Source organism: Notothenia rossii, assembly GCF_949606895.1.
Source record: "Notothenia rossii genome assembly, chromosome: 1".
Taxonomy (NCBI): Eukaryota; Metazoa; Chordata; class Actinopteri; order Perciformes; family Nototheniidae; genus Notothenia; species Notothenia rossii.
In genome coordinates, this window is record NC_136912.1 from 8,497,931 (window position 1) to 8,520,842 (window position 22,912).

At 41.1% G+C, this 22,912-nt stretch overlaps 1 protein-coding gene across 2 annotated transcripts; it reads left to right on the forward strand.

Moving 5' to 3' along the window:
- The first annotated feature begins 16 nt into the window (after window positions 1-16).
- Window positions 17-17,114, forward strand: LOC307021193 (uncharacterized protein). Of its 2 annotated transcripts, none has more exons than XM_079653068.1 (3): window positions 17-173; window positions 3,752-3,788; window positions 15,631-17,114. In XM_079653068.1, exons 2-3 carry the CDS (start codon window positions 3,756-3,758, stop codon window positions 16,999-17,001), a joined length of 1,404 nt encoding a protein of 467 aa, XP_079509194.1. In that variant the 5' UTR covers window positions 17-173; window positions 3,752-3,755; the 3' UTR covers window positions 17,002-17,114. The 2 variants fall into 2 exon arrangements, with proteins under 2 accessions (XP_079509194.1, XP_079509195.1); XM_079653069.1 differs by having other exon boundaries at window positions 21-173; window positions 3,755-3,788.
- Window positions 17,115-22,912: the final 5,798 nt, after the last annotated feature.

Consider the following 22,912-nt stretch of genomic DNA (forward strand, 5'->3'; position numbering starts at 1 on the left):
ACTAACGTTATTCGTCATTCTAGTCGGACCCATTAGAGCGGTGCACTCATTTTCAATGTCCGGCTGAAGCGCGCAAAAAACTACCACTTTTCATCTCGGATCATCAGAGGCTGTTGCATCCAAGAAAGACTGATTGAAACCTACGTTTCGAGAGACTACCACTATAATTCAAGGTGAGTTAAACTATTGTATCCGTGTAATTGTTACAAAGTAAGACTTTAGGTCAGTCAGTGTTGTTGTTGACTGGCGCGTCCACTTTTTCTGGCCCGACAAAATCGTGGTTCTATCGGGGCCAAGACACAGGGCTGAGTTGGGCTGAGTTTGCTAAACTAGAGAGAGAATCGCTGGCAAGGGGGCTACAACCAGGGCCGATGTTCCCGATTAACTTGTTTTCCGATCAACTCGTTTCAGTGAGGTGCGTGGCTTTCGACTGAAATACACATTTCGATCGCTTTCTTCTGTCATTTACATACATCTTTTGGTATATTTGGCTTCTTAAGAACACGTTGATGCACATCCAGTACCAGTGTGTGAGGTTTTGATTACGATGGCGATACCCGACATCATATTGATAATAATATATGATACAAATGTAAGACTGACAACAATAATATTTAGTAAAGGATTTATTGATGTGAATGTTTTGAACAGTGAATACTTATTGTAAATCGCTTTGGATAAAAGCGTCAGCTAAATGCAAGGTAATGTAATGTGATCTAACAGGCATCAACACAGCGACTTGATTTATTGTTCTCTGGTGATCTGTTAGGACGTGTTGAATGGAGAAGTCTTCATCTGTGTTAAACCGATCCTCCCAGGGAACTGGGACCCGCCCAGATTAAACTGTGACCCGCACATGTTAAACTGTTACGATTTCTGTGTTAAGTGTTCACTGTTCAAAACATTCACATCAATAAATCCTTTACTAACTATTATTGTTGTCAGTCTTACATTTGTATCATATATTATTATCAATATGATGTCGGGTTGCATTTTTCTAGAACTTGTTGACAATGTTAATGTAACAAAATGAGCTGTGGTGACTTATTAAGACGTGATAATTTGTGGCGCACTCGTAACGCGCAGGGCATGATTAATTTTTACTGTTGGGACTCGGGTTTGAGTCCAGCATGAACTTTTTCATGGGTCACGGGTCACAAATTGGATAATATATTGATTTCAAACCATGTCAGTGGGCTGCAGCATAAATTATTTGTTAAAGTGTAATACATAAGAATCAGTTTATTGTTACTATTAATGATCTGGACATGCAGAAGAGGCTAACATGATCACAAAACATTGTCAACATTCATTTTCCATGTCTCTCTCCTTTCCATAACCTGCAGCCTCTCTTCCTGTTCATTACTCTCTCTGTCCTCTACTCTTTCTTTGTTCAATCTCTCCAGGCCCGGTTCCAGAACAAAATGACTCAGGGTGCATCTGAGATTAGAGAGGGGGCATGCTCCCCCGGGAAGATTTTTTTTAAATATTGAAGTTAAAAGCATCAATCTGGTGCACTTTGAGAGCAAAATTAAGAGATCTATGTTCTCTTTGCTTGATTCATGCCTTCCCAGTCCATTATCACGTAGCCTATAAGAGCATGGCGCCAGTTCTTGTAGCCAGTTGTAGGCCTGTCACGATAATCGATAAATTGACTTATCGTACGATAAATACAAATGGACTCGATAACTTTTCTGAGCTCGATAAATTGCCGTTTACATAAAGATGTGACCAGCATTTTAGCCTGAAGCGCTGTGGCTGCCAGGCGCGCTGTGAGGGGCGGGGCTGACACACAGCCAGGTCAGGACACTCCGCGTGCACGTGCAGCAGCGTAGCAGCCAAATTAATAATATAGCGACAAGCGGGAGACAACGTGTGACTTACTCGCGGGGAATTTAAAGTGAAATTGAATTGGTTACAAAACCTAACGACACATCTCGATTCTCCGGTGTGGCAGTATTTTGGATTCAAACCAAATCAACGAGGCGAACCTACGGACTTGAATGAGCCGGGCGGTGTGTCGCATTGGTTTAAAAAAGGTAGCGACAAAAGCAGGCAATACCACGCATTTTAAACCACCTAAAACACAACCACCCCATTCCCTTTTCCCAGCTGGGAGCAAACACGGCAACTGGAGATGGAGAGCCCCCGCCCCGCCCGACAATGCAAACATGTTGGTGTTCCTTGCTCGAAAACTTAGAAAAACAGATTTGGATATGGCCTGTTGAGGCATCTGGGTCTTTGACAGTGGACTGTACACTTGACTGTTGTTTTAAGGAGTTTTTTTTTGCTTGTGAGATAATGTGTGCTCAATATATATATATATATATATATATATATATATATATATATATATATATATATATATATATATATATATATATATATATATATAATTATATATATATATATATATATATATATATATATAATTATATATATATATATAATTATATATATATATATATATATAATTATATATATATATATAATTATATATATATATATATATAATTATATATATATATATATATATAATTATATATATATATATAATTATATATATATATATATATATATATATATATATAATTATATATATATATATATATATATAAATATATGAGAGAGAGAGAGCTCTGTTTTCCAGCCTGACTATTTAATTTATTGTTTTGATGTGTGAGGGTGATGACGTCAGAGCATCGTCCTATGTGCAGGGCCAATTTAACCCCTGGGTATTTGTGAGGGAGCTCCTATATGGCATTACCCCGCTGAAGCTCACCAAAGTTTAATATATTTCATAGTTCAAAGTTTTGTCAATTGTTTTGTTTATTGGTCAAATACTGGTTTCTAATGGTTTCTGAGGAGTTTTACTGGAATGAAAGAGCACAGAGTCTACAGAAGCAAAAAAGCAGCATACTGCATTAAACCTGACCTTCACAGAGAGGTTGAAGTTCATGTGGAGAGGAGGCTTCAGTAGTCTGTCTGCACTCTGTTTAGTTTTGCTATCTTACAATCAATATAGTAAATGTGAGGTAAAGTGTGTTACCAATGTAACCGGTTAGAACTCGAAGTTGCGATGAGGTCTTAAAACGTATGGAAAGGGTCTTAAAAAAGGTATTACATTTGACTTCAGGATTCCTGCATATACCCTGATTACACATATCCACACTATTTACTGTATATCTGTTTAGGTCAATGTTAATTTACAATAAATATTGTGGTTTTTGAATTTTACTTTCTTTATTTGATTGGCAGTCAGTTGCTGATTACATGCAGACGTTGATAAAGCTACAGGGTAATTCAATATATATCACACTAATTCATAAAGCAAGTTAGACATTTTGAAGTTCCGGACCTTGCACGGGGACATTTTCTCTAACTGGACCTCGTTGAATTGTAGTTACCCCTGCACTAGAGTATCTAAAGAATACACAATATGCAGAAAATACTGTATACATGGAGTACATTAAACAGTCTCACTAGCTAATGTTTGCTTTCTGTGTTAACTTAGTGATATTTGATGACACAGATGGCGTTATAACCGTGGTTCAAACAACCATTAATGTCACTTTCTATGTGAATAAAGTCATTTTAATTAAAGTGAACAAACTGTGAGCTGTAAGTTAGAATGTAAGTTGCTACACAGATTATGAAGAATTATATCAAAATATTTGTATTATATTAATAATGATTTAATAATAATAACTTTTTATCGTTAATAACTATCTGACCTTTCTATCATTTTCAGCAGCATGGAGGAGTACAAGGAGGCCCCTGAAACTCAGGTCAGTGTGCACTTCATCACAATATATTCCTTTTTTTCTAAAAAACTTTTTATTTTATTTTTTTTATAAACAAACAGATAGCACAATAGCAGTTGGCAAACAAATTAGGATGACAACAATGTGACACAATCACAATATATTCGTAACTCCAGCGTTTCCGCCAGGCGGGCGTCTTGCCGTCATTTGACGCCCTTATTCAGCTCGGAACGCCCTGAACTCGAGCCGAGGGCGTCCAAAAGAGCCGGAATTCCCATCACTAATGCGTAAAGATATAGTATCTCTATAAGGGACGGCTCAATTAAAAATTCAAGTCCAGGGTTTCCCACACATAGACTTTACTTGGGCCGCCCAGGTTTAACGGCCACCAAAGTATATTTCGCGACCCATTCATTATTATTTTGTTTGTATCCGTCCGCGAGCACGACGCCATCTGCAATCGATTTACAATGATCCCTCGCTTGCTGTACCTGTTCGCTCTGCTATCGCGTGGAGGGTCTGCTAACAAGCGACCAACAGAAAGGTTCATGTTAATGTTGTTGCACCTCACAAATGCCTAACACTGTTATCCCCAAATGAAAGCTCACAACCTGTTTTGAAATATACAATATGAATGCACAATATGGTTAGATATAGGTTAGAACGTTGTTGTATACGATAATACTTTAATTGTCAGATCAAGTCTGAAATGTGACTTGCGTCACAGCTGCTCCATGTGTAACATCAACATAGACAAATAAGACAAACCCAATACATGAGAAACAAACAACAAACATGTAACATAACAGCAGGATCAGTGAGAGCTGCTCAAAGAGCCTTCAGCGTGCATCTGATCTGGATTCAGCTCTGTGTTTACTGAGAGGATTGGCTCTCTTTTTTCTGTTCTCACGGTCATGGCCTTTCTCCATGGAGATCTTTTCTTGCCAGTCACTTCCTTTACCTTAGTTGGAGCAATGGCATCTATAAACATTTTTTTTTTTTTACTAGCTCATTTACTGAGATGTTAGCAGGGGCAAGTGTGGAAGAAACATTCCGAGTAAACATTTCCCTAGTGTTTTCAGTTAAATATCGCTTTGTGGTTACCTCTTTTTGAACATGTGTGTGAACAGAAATAGAGCTCTCAAAGGAATGATCAGAGAGTGCAACATCAGTCACCACAACCTCAGAGATATTTAGACCCTTTGAGATCATTAAGTCCAGAGTGTGCCCCTTATTGTGCGTGGACTCGTCACATGCTGAGTCAGTCCATAGTTATCAAGAAACCAAAACAGTTCTTTAGCCCCTCTGTCCTGGGTGTTGTCAACATGGATGTTAAAATCACAAACAATGACTAGACGGTCAAAGTGAATACACACTACAGACAGCAGTTCAGTAAAGTCATCAAAAAAAGCTAAAAGAAGCTATTAAAGGGCACAGCTGAACTCCCACAGCCCTGGGGGGCCCCTAGATTGGTTGTGATGGCAGATGACAGGGTTTTGTTAACCTTCACAAGTTGCTCTCTACTGGTGAGGAAAGCGGCATAGCAGTAAATCAGCTACGGATTTACTTCCATTTTGGCCATTTTTGACACCAAGATGTCTGCTTGTATTGTGTTGAATGCTGCTGAGAATTCTAGGAAGAGGGCTCTTGCATAGGTGTGACGTTTATCTAAATGTTTAGTATGAACCAGAGTAGCAACAGTACTACCCCCTTGCTTATAGGCAAATTGGTATGGATCAAGTATGTCTTGTCCGTCACAATAGGTTTAGCTGAAGAGGTCATTCCTGTCATGGTTCTCATGGTGTCCAACACTTTTTTGGGGTCTTTGGCTTTAAAAGCATTTCCCAAAAGCTCTCTGTGTGCCTGTTTTGATTCCCTCAATTTGACTTTCAGTTCTCTCTCTGTCTGTCTAAGTGCTCCATACTCTTTGTTTTTGAAAGATATTTTCCTGGTTTTTATAACTTTTTGTTAATGTCCTTCGTCACATATGATTTATTACTTGAATAGATTTGTATTTCTTTAGTGGGAACACAGAAGTTAATATAGTCTTTGGTAACAGTAGTTATTTCATCTTGTGAACCTTTCTGAAAAATGTCCCAATCTGTCCAATCAAAACAGGCTTTCAACTGTTCCCTACTTTCATTTGTCCATGTCCTTATTACTTTCTTTTCTGGTTGACTTCCCTTCAGTTTGGTCTTATACACTGGTATCATATTCACAACATTATGATCTTGAGTTCAGTATTGGTGGTCTGTATGTAGACACATAGGCTCCTTTATCGTTAACAAAGCATTTGTCCAGGATATTGTCTTTCCTGCTGGTATCCCTAACATACTGCTTGAAACCAGGTAACAAAGTCTCCAAGCGACATTGGTTCATGTCCCCGAGCACTATTGCTGGTGCATCGGGGTGGCTGAGTTGCAGCTCGTGAACACAGTCAGCGATGGAGCCGGCCGCCAGTGACGCTCTGCTGCTGGGAGGCACGTGAACAAGAAACAGTAAAATACACCCAAATTCTCTCGGCCAGTAGTTCTCAACCTTTTTACGGCCCGTCTACACTACAGGCATCGAAAAATGCTTTCAACGCTTCGCCCATTCACTTGAATGGGGTGACGTAGAAGATTTTTAATCTTCGCCGAACTGCATTGTGGGGAGCATGGCATGGCTTTGCAAGCATCACGAGCATCTATCGGCATCAAAAGTTGAACAATGTTCAACTTTTGAACAATGTTCAATGTTCAACTTTTGAGTTCAACTTTTGAGGCTCGATGCTTGGCATCAGCCAATCAAATCCCGTTTATGCAATTCCCGCCAGCACAAGCGCTAGCCAATCAAACCGCGTGTATGCTGATACCGCAGGTCTTGACTGTTTTCCATATGTCATAAAATGGAGGATAAATTAATCATTGCCGTGGCAAGTGTCCCAGTCCTGTATGACTGTACTCTGTTCACCTACCGGGACCTAAACCGGAGGAACCAGGCATGGCGGGAGGTGGCAGAGACAGTTGGTGAAACTGGTAGGTTTTCAACTGTTTGGGGAGTTTATATCCAGTTTACTTCGTTTTAACATTGAATGGACAGCTAGTAATGTAGCATAACATATAATATATATTAATATAATAATAAAAAAATAAAAAAATAATATATATAATATAATAAGTATAAGCATAATATATAACATAACATATAATACATGCTCAGCTATCAAGCATAGACAGTATATTTAGCCAGCATGTAGCATAAAAATAGCATTCATTATTGGAGAAATAATTTAGTAAATTCAAGAAATTAACTATTATTTATTAACTTTATTATTTTATTTCATTTTATTAGAGGATGTGTGCAAAAAGAGATGGAAGACTCTGAGGGACAGGTTCCGCAAGGAGAAGAATATGGAGAAGGAGGCAAAAAGAAGCGGGGCAGGGTCTGCAGGGGGGTACAAGCCCTGGCGTTTCATGGCAGTGATGGGGTTTTTAACCCCATTCATCATAGACCGTGCGACGTCCAGCAATGTCCCCCGGCAGACCCTGCCTCCATCCACCCTGGTGGCAGAGGAAGAGAGCCAGGTAGAGAGTGAGCCAGCCAGCCAGTCCACCAGCCAGTCCACCAGTCAGCCCGCCAGTCAGCCAGCAGCAGCCAGCCAGGAGGAGAATGCTGAGGTCCGGGGCAAAAAACGGAGGAGGGAGATGTCCTCGTTCGAACGAAGTCTGCTGTCTGCTGTCAGCAATTACCCAGCAATTGCCAAGGCAACCCCACCAGTGGTGGAGGAGGACGAGGACTTGCAGTTTTTTAGGAGCCTCTTGCCCACCATGAGGCTGATGACAAGGGGACAGAGGGCAAGAGTCCGCCTCGGGATACACCAGTTAATTTTTTACGTGGACCAGGACAATTTATAATTTAATAATTTTTTCACACATACTGATCAACATTACATTTTTTTACACTCATCACTCATCACACACACTTCACTCACAACATTACCATATAAAACATTAAAGTATGTTATGGCTATACTGTGTCTTCACTTGTTCATGTGGTTTGTCAGTTGAAACATACCAGAAGCTTCATGTATGTCGGTATATATAATGTGCTTTCTTCTGTAATTGTTCATGTGAAAACCTATTGAAATTATGAGTGGTTTATCAGTAAAAACAGGGCTGAAAGAAAAAGGTTGTTAGTCATATCATAATATAATAATATCAATTCAAGAAACATGTTTATTAGGAATGTTTGACTTTAAAATGGCTCATTTGGAATATTTGCTCTTTAAAGAAAATGGGTAGCTCTTAAAAGAGCTTTTGGTTTGGAGGAGCCATGGTGACCCTACACCACTTTATGCTGCCATGACACTACACCCTCCTCATTCAAATAGGAGCAGAAGGTCTCCCACAGTTGGATGGATCGGCGTGTGGCGTTGTTTGAGCCCATCCTAGGTGCATCGCGCAGGGTTGGAGCGTCATCACTCGACTCTGCGACGACAGGGACGACAGGTGTGCGTCATGGCCTTCCTATTGTCTTCCTGCGGAGGAAGTTGTGCAACACACAGGTGGCCTTCACACACAACTCTGTTACCTCCGGGCTGGTGCTGATGACACGCCGGAACATTCTCCACTGTGATGCGAGGACGCCAAACACACATTCAACAACCAACCTGGCCCGGCTGAGGCGGTAATTGAACAGCCTCCTTTCACGCGTGAGCTGACGTCCAGGGAATGGACGCAGCAGGTTGTCCAGCAGCGGAAAAGCCTCATCCCCAACAAACACATGGGGAAGAAGGCCCAGCCGCTCTGCTCCTGGGATGACGCTGTCAGGTGGTAGCTGCAGACTGCCATCTCGGAGGCCCTCTCCAAAAGCGGAATTTTGCAGGCTCCCACCGTCGCTGCTCCTTCCAAAACCTCCGACATCCACTACCCTGAAGAGGTACTGGGCATCCACTACAGCCAGTAGTACCAAGGAGTGGGTGGACTTGTAGTTGAAGTAGAGGGACGCAGAATTTGCCGGAGCCTGGATCACCACGTGCTTCCCATCAATGGCACCAACGCAATTCGGAAAGTTCCAGCGCTCCTGGAACCCAGCAGCGATGGCTCTCCAGTCCTCCGTCTGTGGTACCGGCATGGTCTCCTCGACCAGCGCGGTCCAGATGGCACTCGCAACCTCCTTCACGATGACAGCCACTGTTGCATGCCCGACCCGATAGCTGAATGCTATGGTCCTGTACGAGTCACCGGTTGCCAGGTACCTGAGAAAAAAGTAATATACATGATTTAAAAAAAAAAAAAGTCATACGCCACGCAGACACAGATCCCCCCCACACAGACACACACCCCAGACACACACACACACACCACAGACACACACACACACACACACACACACACAGACACACACACAGACCACAGACACAGACCACAGACACACACACACCACAGACACACACACCACAGACCACAGACACACAGACCACAGACACACACACACACATATACCCCAGACACACACACACAGAGACCACACACACACACACACACACACACACACACACACACACACAGGGGAGCAATACTGTGTTTACCTAGCTATCTTAATTAATGTCATTCATCTGAACTAAATCACAGACTTCATTCATCATTCATCCATTGCATGCATTCTCTCTCTTTATATACAGAGTCATATTAAAGAAGTAGAAATACACAAAACGTACCGTAGGCAGATGGCGAGTCGCTCTGCGGGTCGGATTGACAAACGCATACGGGTGTCTGCCTTTGCAATCAGTGGACCCACTTTTCCGAGCAACTCGTTGAACACGTCTTTGCTCATCCTGAAGTACTGCTGAAACAGTACACCATCCAGGCGGAGCTCTTGGACAAGAACGTGGTATTCCTCCCGTTGCAGACGTTTTCTGAGTATCGGATGTACCCAATAGCGACGCACAATACGTGGCCTCCTGCGAGACATTGCATAAACCAACGCTACCCTTGCTACAAAACCGGCATCCATTTTGGCAATAGTGGAAAAGAAGCGGGCTTTTTTTTCGCTTTGTATGCCGGGGGCGGGCGGGAGATTCCTGAATGGTTGTTGGTCGCCTTGGGGGCGAGAAATCGCCAAGCTTCAGACACGCCCAGCTTCAAGATTTTTGGATTCCTGTAGTGTAGACGGGCCGTTACACCAAGTACCACCTGAGAAAATAGTTGGTTCTCCAATACCACCGTATGACCAATGTTAAAATACAGTCTGCACAGTTCATGCAGGACTCTGAGGCACATGTATTCATAATAACTGTTACGTCCCCACTAGGGATGAGGAAATGCAACAAACACCAGTTGGAATTGGTAATAATTATGAATAGTTTTAATGTATAACAGGTAGACAAAATGGCAGGCAAGCAGCCTGAAACAAACAAAGTGCCACAAAAACACCGGTTTAAATAACAACCAAAAGTGGCCACAAGGGCGCAAGTTTAAATGTGCAACCAAACAAAGGGAGGACTCTAATAAGTGAGAATACTTAAATACAAAGGTGTATATATACATATGTATTAGGGGTGTAACGGTACACGTACCCGTACTGAAATTATTCGGTACGGGCCCTTCGGTTCGGTACACAAGTGTACCGAACGAATATAACGTTAAACGTAAACATTTTAGAACGTGAAAAACTTTTTGGTTGTAATCTCAGGTGCTGCGTCGCAGTATTCAGAGTAATTTGCTCAAATTGGGTTCAACGCGTCATAGAGCGAGCAAGTCATTTCATTGGACGAGAGGTATACTATGAGAGCAGGGATGCGTTCAAATGTAGTCAGTAGTGATGAACGATAATTATCGGCCCGATAATTATCGGTCCGATATTAGGAATTATGACGTCATCCGGATAAACCCGATAAAAGTATTAATAGCCCCGATAATATAAAATATCTTTTTTGGATAAAAAAAAAAAAAAGAAATACTGCGGTGTGGGTGGATTGGGATGAGGGGCGCTTGTTTTTCACTCGGCTCCTCCCTTTTTGCCAGTACTCTGGTATTAGTGGTTTAGGAGGAGGGGAGTTTTTCACAAATCCAGCGCTCCCTAACTCATGCCTGGCTGTGACGTAAATGGTGTGCGGCTGTGAAGCCAGGACAGTAAACAAACATGTCGTCGGTAGTATGGGACTCTTTCAAAGTTTCAGAGTTAGATAGTTCTTTTGCTATTTGTATTAACAAATGCAATGCAGAAGTTCCACGAGGAGGGAAAAAGGCAACGAGCTATAATACTTCCAACCTGATTAGTCACCTGAAACATCGCCATCGCTACGATGGTGTGTTAAAAGCGTACGAAGAAGCCTGCGCTGCTAAACTAGCGGCGAATCCAAAGCCAGCTGCAAAGGCACCGGGGCTTTTACCTATCGACGAGGCTGATTGACTCAATTATATTTATTTGGGAAAATAAATATGGTCACTTTGAAGAGTCTTGGCTTTGTTTTGTTCATAGTGTAATGCTCATGTCATTTGCTCACTACTAGTCTTTTTTTTACCACCAGGTGTGCAAAAACTACAGGTACATTTAATATATATATATATATATTATATTATTATCGGTTATCGGTATCGGTCTTGAGAAGCCGGAAGTTATCGGTATCGGTTTCAAAAAAACAATATCGTGCATCCCTAGTAGTCAGTAATGTGAGGAACTGTCGAAATGGCGAACGCAGATAAAGTTGAGCTCGAAAATTCTCCAGCATCATTGAAGTCTCCGGTTTCAGAACATTTTGGTTTCGCAGTTACGTACAAGGATAACGGACAAAGACAGGTGGACCGAACCAAAGCTGTTTGTCGGCATTGTTCAACTAAAATTGGTTACACTGCAGGCAATACATCAAACTTGCACTCATTTGAAAAGGCATCACCCGAACGTGAATATCAACGGTACCAAAAGACTGAAGTGCAAACCCAACTCCCACTACCATTTAAGCCTCCACCACTCGCAAAAAGTTCAGACCGAGCCAAAGCTATTACAAACGCCAAATATCCTTATGTTGCCATGTTAGCAAAGCGCTACCTGGCTGTATCTGCTACCTCTGTCCCTAGCGAGAGGGTGTTCTCCACAGCAGGAGACATTGTTAGTGCCAACAGATCTGCCCTTTCGGCAAGCAATGTGGACAAATACATTTTTCTTTAAAAAAACATGAAAATACAATGACAAGCAAGTCATAATGTCCCCAGGCTTTGTAGTCATCTCCAGCAGGTGTGCGCCGGCTGTGCGCTGCGATTGGAGTGCGTCGGGCCCGGCGTGCTCCAATCACAATCTTCATGGGGCGGACCAGGAGATGGCAGCCAATGACGTCAGGGCAACCGCACAGCTCATTTACATATCACACAGATTAACACAGTTAAGAGGACCAGGAAGGCAGCAGCCGTAATAATAACATTATTTGTTGTCAGCCACAGCTACATGTACAAAGGGCAGTCAATTCAATAGCTTTATTAGCATGCTCTGTATAGTTGCAACATCTATACAAAAAATACACACAAATAAACCGTTATAAACAAACTGCTAAGAACATGTTTTTTTGTTTTTTTACGAGGAATACAGATTCATTTAATTAATATAATACATTAATACAAAATAAAATATGATATAAATATATATATATATACATAAGATATATAAGATGTGAGAGCTGGTGTATCAGGTCAGTCCGATTCCCTCAAGCTGTGGCAGGCAGAGACAAACTGTCCTGCAACAATGCAGCTCTCTTTATATCCCCCCTGGAGTATTTTTTGTTTTTCATTTTTAAATATTTGAGGATGCTTATGGTTGAGTTTTGGGAATAATTGTTTCCGTATAGGTTCAAAGGTTGGGCATTGTGTGAGGAAGTGCTGCTCTGTCTCCACAGCAGTTCCTCCTCACTGTTGGCATGATCGCTGATCTTTTGGCAGCCATGTTTTCTTGTACCTGCCTGTTTCTATGGCCAGGCTGTGTCTCTCTCTCTCTGTCTCTCACCTGTCTCCCTCTGTCACTCACCTGTCTGTGTCTCTGTCTCTGTACCTGCATGTTTCTATGGCCAGGCTGTGAGCACTCACAGTATGCAAAGTAGTCTGGTGGGATTATTTTCGGAGTATTGAAGATCGTTTCCCCGACATCGGCGGTGCCTGCCACAGGACAACACGGAACGTGCGCGATTGGGACGCGATGAGCGCGGGGGTGCTAGTGGAGCACGCGTATGAACTAAGTTTCCTTGGTAAACTCTGGTAAAATGACTCACTAAAAAGAGCCGGAATTCCCATCACTAACGTAAAGAGATAGTCAATCAATGTTTATTTATATAGCCCAATTTCACAAATGTTACATTTGTCTCAGTGGTCTTCACAGTTTGTACAGAATATCAGTATGACAACACGACACCCTCTGTCCTTAGACCCTCACATCGTACAAGGAAAAACTTCCAGAGAAAACCCACAGTTTAAAGGGGAACATGGGAGAGCAACAGAGTAGGGATCCCTCTCCCAGGACGGACAGACGTGCAATAGATACCGTGTGTAAATCAAAAAGATAATACATCTACGACATAGGTAGACCAAATGTTTAGAAATGCACGTGTCCACAACAAGAAGACGAATCCACGAGGATGTCAGCAATCCTGTGGGAGCCATCAGGGAAGTAGTATGGTGAGAGTCTGTCAGGACCACAGAGACAGGTTCAGCCACGGCTCAAATTCCAGGACTCAGATCCAGAACTCAGGATCCAGGACACACGACCACAGCAAAATGATTAGCCTCGACTCAGGATCCCGGCATATATATGGACACAAAAAAAATATTTGGGGGAAGCTGGGTTAATCGGAACATGAGAGTACACAGGTACAAACAGAAAGACGGAGTAAGGTGCCCCCCCCCCCCAACAGTCCAAGCCTATAGCAGCTAAACTAACGTGTCTACATACATGCACTCCCTTAGGATAGGTTGAGGGAAAAGGGTAGCAAGTAAGAAGTAGGAAACAGAGGGGGAGAGGCACACACAGGGAGAAAGGTACCCACTGGAACCTGAATTGGTTAGAGGTAAGGAGTAGGTCAGTGGCTACATTCCACACTCCCGGGCCGGGTTAGGCCTTCTCTGCATCCTGTTACCCTCTAATAAACCTCGAAAGGTCAGAGAGGGGAAAGGTTTTTGGATGAAGTTTTAAATATAAGAACTACGTTTTTAGGATTTAAGTGAAAGAGTAAGAACTAAAATGTATAGGTGAAGAGGCACAACGTATCTACGTCAATGCACTCTTATTAGATTATTTTATCACTATAAGCTTTATCAAAAAGGAAGGTCTTAAGCGTACTCTTAAAAACGGATAGGCTGTCTGCCACCCGCACACAAACTGGAAGCTGATTCCACAAATATGGAGCTTGATAAGAAAAGGCTCTGGCTCCCATTGTACTTTTAGAGACTCTAGGAACAACTAACAACCCTGCATTCTTGGAACGCAATAGATAGTACCTATAAGGGATGGAGCCCCCTCCCCCCGCGCTCTCAGGGTGGACGCCCTCTCAGCCCTGGTCCACGTTGTTGCTCAATGAGCGCAGGTTTGTGAGAATGATGGATGGAAGTGGTGACCGGCTGAATCTCTTCTGAACGCCTCCCCTCCTTCCTCGTCTCTTTTTCCTGGTGTTTCTAAGCGGCTCCCGATGGATGTCATCCAATAACGAAGAGCACAGATGGCTTGGTGTATTTGTAGGAGGCCGATCGCATTGCAGCTCTAGCATAGCCTCGCGGCTGCAGCAGCATACCTGTTCGTGCTGTAACTCAGGTGTGTCTTGGAAAGTTGTATGGCCAGACATGGTCTGCAGAAGGCAAATGTAATCCACAGGATCAAAAGCATGGTCTCTCAAAAATAACGTTTCATAAAGACACAACAAAGTTTAGACAATAATTAGACCAAAAAAACTAAAACAAAACACAAGACGAACGGAGCATACTGAGACTCGCGGTGACAGGATGCCATCTCCCTCTGTCTCCTGTATACCAGAGGTGGGAGTAAGTCATACATGTGCAAGTCCCAAGTTACTTGGGTGAGAGTCAAGCAAGTCAAGTCATACGAAATCCTGATGAATAACCCCAGTTTCCGCATTTAAGTCAGTCACATGACTTGACTCAAGTCGCATATTTTTTGACTTGAGACTTGCTTGACTAACATTGATAAAAGACTCGACTTGACTTGTGTAGGGGTGTAGAGTTATTTGTTAATGTGGAAAATAAAACTCTGAAATCATAAAACAGGTAATAGGGGGAATAATTGGGCGTGTGTGTGTGTGTAGAGGTGCGTGTGGTTAAAACGTAACAGCCTGCGGTTGCTCTTTAGCTGTTCTAATGAAGGTAAACAGTGAAGTAAACAGTAAAAGGCACAGCTCTTTGCAGCTGGTGCTGCTCTTCTCAGATTCTGCTGAGTTACACGTTAATCCTCCTGGTGCTGCAGAGATGTCATGAAGTGAAGGAGGTTTTCCTTCTATAAAACACCTCCGGGCAGCAGATACTGTGAGAGTCACAGACATGACTACATAGGTCAAGGCAGACTGGTTCACAGACTCTCCTGTTTTGCCTATCCGGTGCTTGAACAAATAACTCTACACCTCTACACAAGTCGAGTCTTTTATCAATGCAAGTCTCAAGTCAAAAAATATGCGAGTTAAGTCATGTGACTCGAGTCCCCCACCTCTGGTATATACTGTGGTTAGAATGTTGCTGTATTACTGTATCAAATATAATACAAATATAATAAACCCAAACAGTTGATAAGTAGTATTTTGTTAACTCAAGGTTTATATTAAGTGAGTTTTTATTGTGTTAACTTGTGTATTCATGCTTTTTAGATTGACTTTCTCTCTTTTTCTGTCCGTCTGTTCTAGAAACCGAAAGGAAGAGAGAGACGTCACAGCTGTCAGCAATGTGACAAATCCTTTTCAACATCTTTAAATTTAAAGCGCCACCTGCATATTCACACAGGAGAAAAACCGTACAACTGTGAAGAGTGTGGGACAACTTTCACTAGATCAGATTCTCTCAAAACACATCAACGTATTCACAGGGGAGAAAAACCGTACAGCTGTGAAGAGTGTGGGACAACTTTCACTACATCAAGTAATCTCAAAAAACATCAACGTATTCACACGGGAGAAAACCCGTACAGCTGTGAAGAGTGTGGGACAACTTTCACCACACCAGGGGCTCTCAAAATACATCAACGTATTCACACTGGAGAAAAACCTTACAGCTGTGAAGAGTGTGGAAAAACTTTCACCGCATCAGGGGCTCTCAAAATTCATCAACGTATTCATACTGGAGAAAAACCGTACAGCTGTGAAGAGTGTGGAAAAACTTTCGCTACATCAAGTAATCACAAAACACATCACCGTATTCACACTGGAGAGAAACCGTACAGCTGTGAAGACTGTGGGACAACTTTCACTTCATCAGGTGGTCTCAAAATACATCACCGTATTCACACTGGAGAGAAACCGTACAGCTGTGAAGAGTGTGGGACAACTTTCATTAGATCACATCATCTCAAAACACATCAACGTATTCACAGGGGAGAAAAACCGTACAGCTGTGAAGAGTGTGGGACAACTTTCACTAAATCAAGTCATCTCAAAACACATCAACGTATCCACACTGGAGAAAAACCGTACAGCTGTGAAGACTGTGGGACAACTTTCACTTCATCAGGTGGTCTCAAAATACATCACCGTATTCACACGGGAGAAAAACCTTACAGCTGTGAAGAATGTGGGACAACTTTCAGTTCATCAGGTGCTCTCAAAAGACATTACCGTATTCACACGGGAGAAAAACCTTACAGCTGTGAAGAATGTGGGACAACTTTCGCTTCATCAGGTTCTCTCAAAATACATCACCGTATTCACACGGGAGAGAAACCGTACTGGTGTGAAGAGTGTGGGACAACTTTCACCACACCAGGGGCTCTCAAAATACATCAACGTATTCACACTGGAGAAAAACCGTACAGCTGTGAAGAGTGTGGGACAACTTTCACTACATCAGGTGCTCTCAAAAGACATCACCGTATTCACAAGGGAGAAAAACCTTACAGCTGTGAAGAGTGTGGGACAACTTTCACTTCATCAGGTTCTCTCAAAATACATCACCGTATTCACACGGGAGAGAAACCGTACTGGTGTGAAGAGTGTGGAAAAACGTTCATTAGATCAGATGCTCTCAAATCACATCTGCGTGTTCACACAGGAGAAAAACCATAGTGGTTTTAAGAGTGTGGGAAAACTATGAGAGCTAAGCTAGCTGTTTCCTCCTCCTGATTTCCTGACAGCTGTAGTTATATAGTCTCATTGAAATAAAGCTTATTGCATTCAAATGTGTCTTTTCTTCAGTGAGATATCTTTATGGATTTCCTTATGACTTGAGAGTCTGATTTTAAAAGTGGTTTAATATTTCTGAATCTGACTCAAGCAACTTAAATGTTTGTTTTTGGGCGAAGTCATCTGAACATTGTGTACTGTGCAAGTAATCTGGCACTCTACCTTTGTCCCTATATTTAGATAAACAAATTAATCCCCATTATTGCATTTAATAATTCATATTTCACGACTCACTGTTACTTTAGCACTGACCACTTTATTGTATAAAGTGCATTCAATTGAAAACACCATAGTGTTACAGTTAAATTATGTACAATTATAAACACAATATGTACATACAAGTATTTACATATAAAACGCCTACAATATCAATGAAATTAGAGTGTAACAATTGCACTGATGGCTCTGTGTTTTTTGTCACCAATATTATATTTTAGTTTGCACTGCCTCCACGGCTATGGTTATGGTATGATAAGAACTGCTCTGTATTCCTAAAGTTTGACCCTTCTGGCAAAATATTTAATTGATTCAGTATAAATTATGGCAACAGCATAAACTAAGGTAAACACAGGTAAAAAAGCTTGAGTGGATACAAATAAGATGCATGAAACACATTCACTTTTGTAGATCGCAGGATTTATTTGTCATCAGCAGGTATGAATCAAATGTTAGGGTATCAATGACTTAATAAATTAACATTTGTTGTAATGCAAGTCAACAACGAGATCTCACTCCACTGCAGAAGAAGAACAGGAATGATCCAGCTATTGAACCCAGTTGGATTCTTTAGGACTTTTTCTGAGCAACCATTCAGCCTCATTGATTCAGTAAAAAGGATGGCAACAGCAACAACATAAACACAGCTAAAAAAAGCTCAAGTGGATACAAATCAGATGTACAATTATGTACAGGGAGGCTGTGGCGCAGTGCGTTGGTGTTGGGATCAGGGGAGCACAGGTTCAAACCCCACTGCAGTCAGCATGTCGTTGTGTCCCTGGGCAAGACACTTCACCCCACAGTATTGAGTATGTAAGTTGCTTCGGATAAAAGCGTCTAACAAGCAAAATGTAATGTACATAAAAGTATTTACACTTTCTACATTAATGACGTACATATGAATGAAAACTATTTACAATATACATCAAATATAGAAGTCGACACGAAAAATAAACTTCACCCCAAATTGCTCCTGTGGGGATTGCCCACAGTATTGAGTATGTAAGTCGCTTTGGATAAAACCATCTAACAAGTAACAAGTTCTCTAGTTCTGCAGTGGTTCCCTCCTGTCCTGAGTCAACACCCAATCCCTTGTTTCTCTGTGTGACTGGTTTATATCCAGCTTCAGGATGCACCACCATGTTAGGATCCTTCATTACATTCAAATATATATAGTAGTTATTACAAAAATACATTGTTTCAAGAGAGTGTGTAACATTTTCTATCACCAGTGAATTATCTGATCCAAAAGCAAAGGCTTTTTCAATGATGTTCAATTTGCCCTTTTTTCTATAGTGATAAGAGGCAGAAGTTTACCATTACGCTTGTTAAACCAACTCCATTTTACATCTCCTTTCTTATGAGGACATGGCAGGGCAGCTTTCGTGCCCGGCAGCACTGTTATTTGTTCAGGATCAGCTGAAAAGCAAAAAGCTAGTTACACATTTATTGACCCAACAGCCTTGACAAGCTGGACAATTGATTTGCTCATGGTGGTTTTAATTGATAGTGTTTCTATATTTAGAAAAACAACAGGCAAAACTAAGAAACAAGTTACATTTTTGTCCATGCTACATTCTACTGAAAGAGCCTGTTAACTCAAATGTTTTTATTATTTTTCTTTTTCATGTTATGCTCATTTTCAGGTTCACATTTGTATTTTGCACGTCTACTGTAATGTGATGCTTTAATGTTCAAAAAGCTCTTTCCCAGAGAAACTGCCTCTGGAGGGAACACAGGGATTTCAGCCTCTGCAGACCATTTACATGCACAAACCTGTATAACACACTACAGGAAAGGGAGAACCCCAAAATGCAGAATAGAGCCCCTTTAAGCTATACTAAACAAAATATTGTAAACTCAAACACTTTTTCAACATATCAAACAGTAAAACTTGAAATGTCTTTGACTTGATTTATATTATTAATTTCAATGTCAAATCATCCAGATTTATGAATATTTTAATAGAAACCTGTTAAAAATAGTTATTGTTATTAGGGATGCACCGAATATTTGGCCGCCGAAAATTATCGGCCGAAAATGGTTAAATAGGCGCTTTCGGCCGAAAGGGTTCTAGCACCGAAAAAATATCACAGAATGTCAGAGAACAGGGTTACGTGAGCTAACGTGTTGTTGTGATGACGTAATCAAAACGCGGCGACAAGCACGGCGCGCGACCATGCTCGCGGCTGGCTGGCTCACAGCCAACATGTCTGCCGCTTGGAGATATTTAAAAATATCAGAGAAAGAGGCGCGGATTGCGATTTGTAAAACGTGTTCAGCTGACATTTCTCAAGGGGGTGTAACTGCAAAGACTTTCACCACTTCAGGATTACTCCACCACTTGAAATCAAAACACCCGGACAAATATGCGGAGTAAGATCAAATCACAAGCACTGACAGCGGGAGACTGTTCAGCGCTGCCTCTCATGTGCTTGATGAGAAGAGGAACAGACTTATGGCTGATAAAGCAGAGAAGCTAATGTTCATTAAAAAGAACCTCCCACTTTTCCTTAATAAGTAGACAAGGCTGGCTTATCATAAGTTTATCTAGTTCTACATGTCTACTCTATACCCACTTTCCTGAACAATTTTCATTGTGAGTTATAATTCACCATCTCAGGTTATCATTAGGGGGAAATGACAGCAGCACAGTGTTCAATATATTGTACTTTCGGTATCTAAATGATACAATGTTATTTATATTGCTCATGAGGACAGACCACCTTATTTGCAGATTCTTGAAATTGTAATTTAATTTGTAATTGATTGTGGATTTTTTATTCAGTTTTCACTTTATGTATCTTTATACAATGTTTACTACTTTTTCTTATGAAGACAGACAGCCTTATTTACAGATTCTTGAAATTCAATTGTAATTTCATTTGTAAATAGTTACATTCATGTGGATTTATCCAGTTTGCACATTTGTATGCATGCACTTATAGGTGCATTTGTTGTTGTTGAAGGCCTGGCTGTTACAGTCTTTATTTCCACTATTTTGTTGCAGGCCTACTGGCCTAGATGTTTATGCAGTTTTAAAGCACCTTGGCTTTGTTCTGAATGCACTTTGTTGTAGTTATCCTACAGAGAAAAATAAAATACACTTGACTTGGAATTAATGTACTGTATGCATTCAAAAGTGCTGAATAAATGTTTTATGGACCCATAATAGTGATTATTATTTAAGTTAAGTTTAGCCATAATCATGTATTTTTCCATAATCAGGCAGCTGAACAACATTGGTAAAAAATGTATACATTATATATATATATATTTCTATTAATCATTTTCGGCCTTTCGGCATTCGGTTTTCGGCCAACTGTTTCCTATTTTCGGTATCGGTTTCGGCCAAGAATTTCCCATTCGGTGCACCCCTAATTCTTACCTGTATAGGTGATAGAGAAGCATGCAGTGAGCAGCAGGAAGTAGAGACAAAGCAGCATCTCTGCAGCTGGTGAACTCTGCTGTGTCACATACGACTCAGCTTCTTTTTAAGTTAAGAGGAAGTTATGAGTAATATGGCTGGGGAGTGAAAAGATCTTGAGTGATTGGCTGTTTTCCACCGTGGGGAGTTTCTCTGCGCAGTACAGGGACATTTGGTTGAACTAATCAGATCTTAAAGGTCCCATGTCATGGCCATTTCTACTGATCATAATTCCATTGTTGAGGTCAGGGCTGTATCCAGGATTTTCTAAATACCGAGGTCCAAACATGCTAGGAGGGTTCGGGGGTATACCCCCCCGGGATTTTTGGCATTTTCATGATCTAGTTCGGTGCTTTTTAAGTCCTGTGGGGGGTCACAAATTGGATAATATATTGATTTCAAACCATGTCAGTAGGCGGCAGCATCAATTATTTTTGAAAGTGTATTGCATAAGAATCAGTTGATTCTTACTATTAATGACCCGGACATGCAGAAGAGGCTAAAATTATCACAAAACATTGTCAACATTCATTTTCCACGTCTCTCTCCTTTCCATAACCTGCACCCTCTCTTCCATCTTCTTTAGTCTCTCTGTCTTCTTCCTGTTCATTACTCTCTCTGTCCTCTTCTCTTTCTCTTTGTTCAATCTCTCCCTCGTCGTTCACTGTTTGCTCCTCCTCACTTGTCGCTCCTGCTAGTGAATTAAAAGCAATTCAGCAATTTAGTTCATTTCACTTGTTTGTTTGCATTCTTTTTTTTATTTAAATCTGTTTTGTTTAATTCTCAAAAGAGAACAAAGATGTAAGCAAATTGTGTGGTTTTATACAATTGTATGTTATTATGACATAACTGCAATAGATATATGTTGTTTTAAAATTATGCCTATTGTCTATAGTGTAAATGAAGACTATTGTTATAGATAAATAGATAGATGGGGTTATTAAGCCTATATTCTTCTTTGTGACTGTACCTGCAGTTCCTCCCTGATCACTTTCTTTCTCTCTCTCTCTCTGCCTGTACTGTCTCTTCCTTACCAACGCTGAGCTTCAACTGGCTTAGTCTTTTCATTATATCTGAGTCAGTGTAAAAAGAAAACAATACAATGTTATATCTTCAAAGTTTTACTCAAATTGAAATGAAAGAAAAGCATTACGTTTGTTAAAAGGTAATCCTTGGATGAATGTAATTAACTTTAGCTCTCTAGCTAGTTTATTCACGCAATTTAAACCAAAGTATAGCCTATAGCTGCAAATTCTGCAATATAAGTTACTGTGCATGTTGTCAGACGTTCCACTGACTAACGTAGAGCGTTCAAACAGGATCTGCTGGTCATATGATGTCCTGATGAACAGAAACACAAGCAGCCCGCTGGACTCAGATCTCTAGATACCTCAACACTCCTCCTCTGCTCCGGTTCAAGTCCGGGCTGCGGTGGTTTGTTGATACATGTCGTCTTCTTCTGTTTGCTTTAATCAAGGCTACGTAGTTATGTAATAGACACAGCTCGGAAAAAATTACCGTGGTCCGGACCTCGGTGACCTCAATAGTGGATACGGCCCTTAAGGTATAGGCAAGGCAAGGCAAGGCAATTTTATTTATATAGCACTTTTCAGCACGTGGCGATTCAAAGTGCTTTACAGATTAAAAGCAAAAGACATTTAAGAACAAATGTCAACCCTACTTTTATAATTTTTGAATAATAAATCTAGTCGGCAGAAGCAAAATGCTAACGTTATGCTATAAACGAACTACAAGCCAGTACAGCAGCAGGGTCGCACGACTTCAACGTCACGCCAACTTAAGATCGTTTCAACTGACTTTCGCGCACTTGCATATTTTAACAAAGCTTTTCATTTGAGCCACACTGAATTTAACTAGAAGTCATGGCTGTGTCAATTACCAGTCTGATATCATTTTACAAAGATGACAAGAAGAGTGTAGATAGAGGAGAGAACCACTACAAGTCAGGACACGTACAACAGTGCAGCCTAGATGAAGGTGTGCTTACCGGTGTTGTCAGTGCTAGCATGAGGGACAAGGTTTATAGTGTCGGTGAGTAGTGATGGCAAGAGTACCGTTAACCTTTTAAGACCGAGTTAATTTATTCACATTCATTCCCATCAACAAATCAATTTTATTTGTCACATGAAA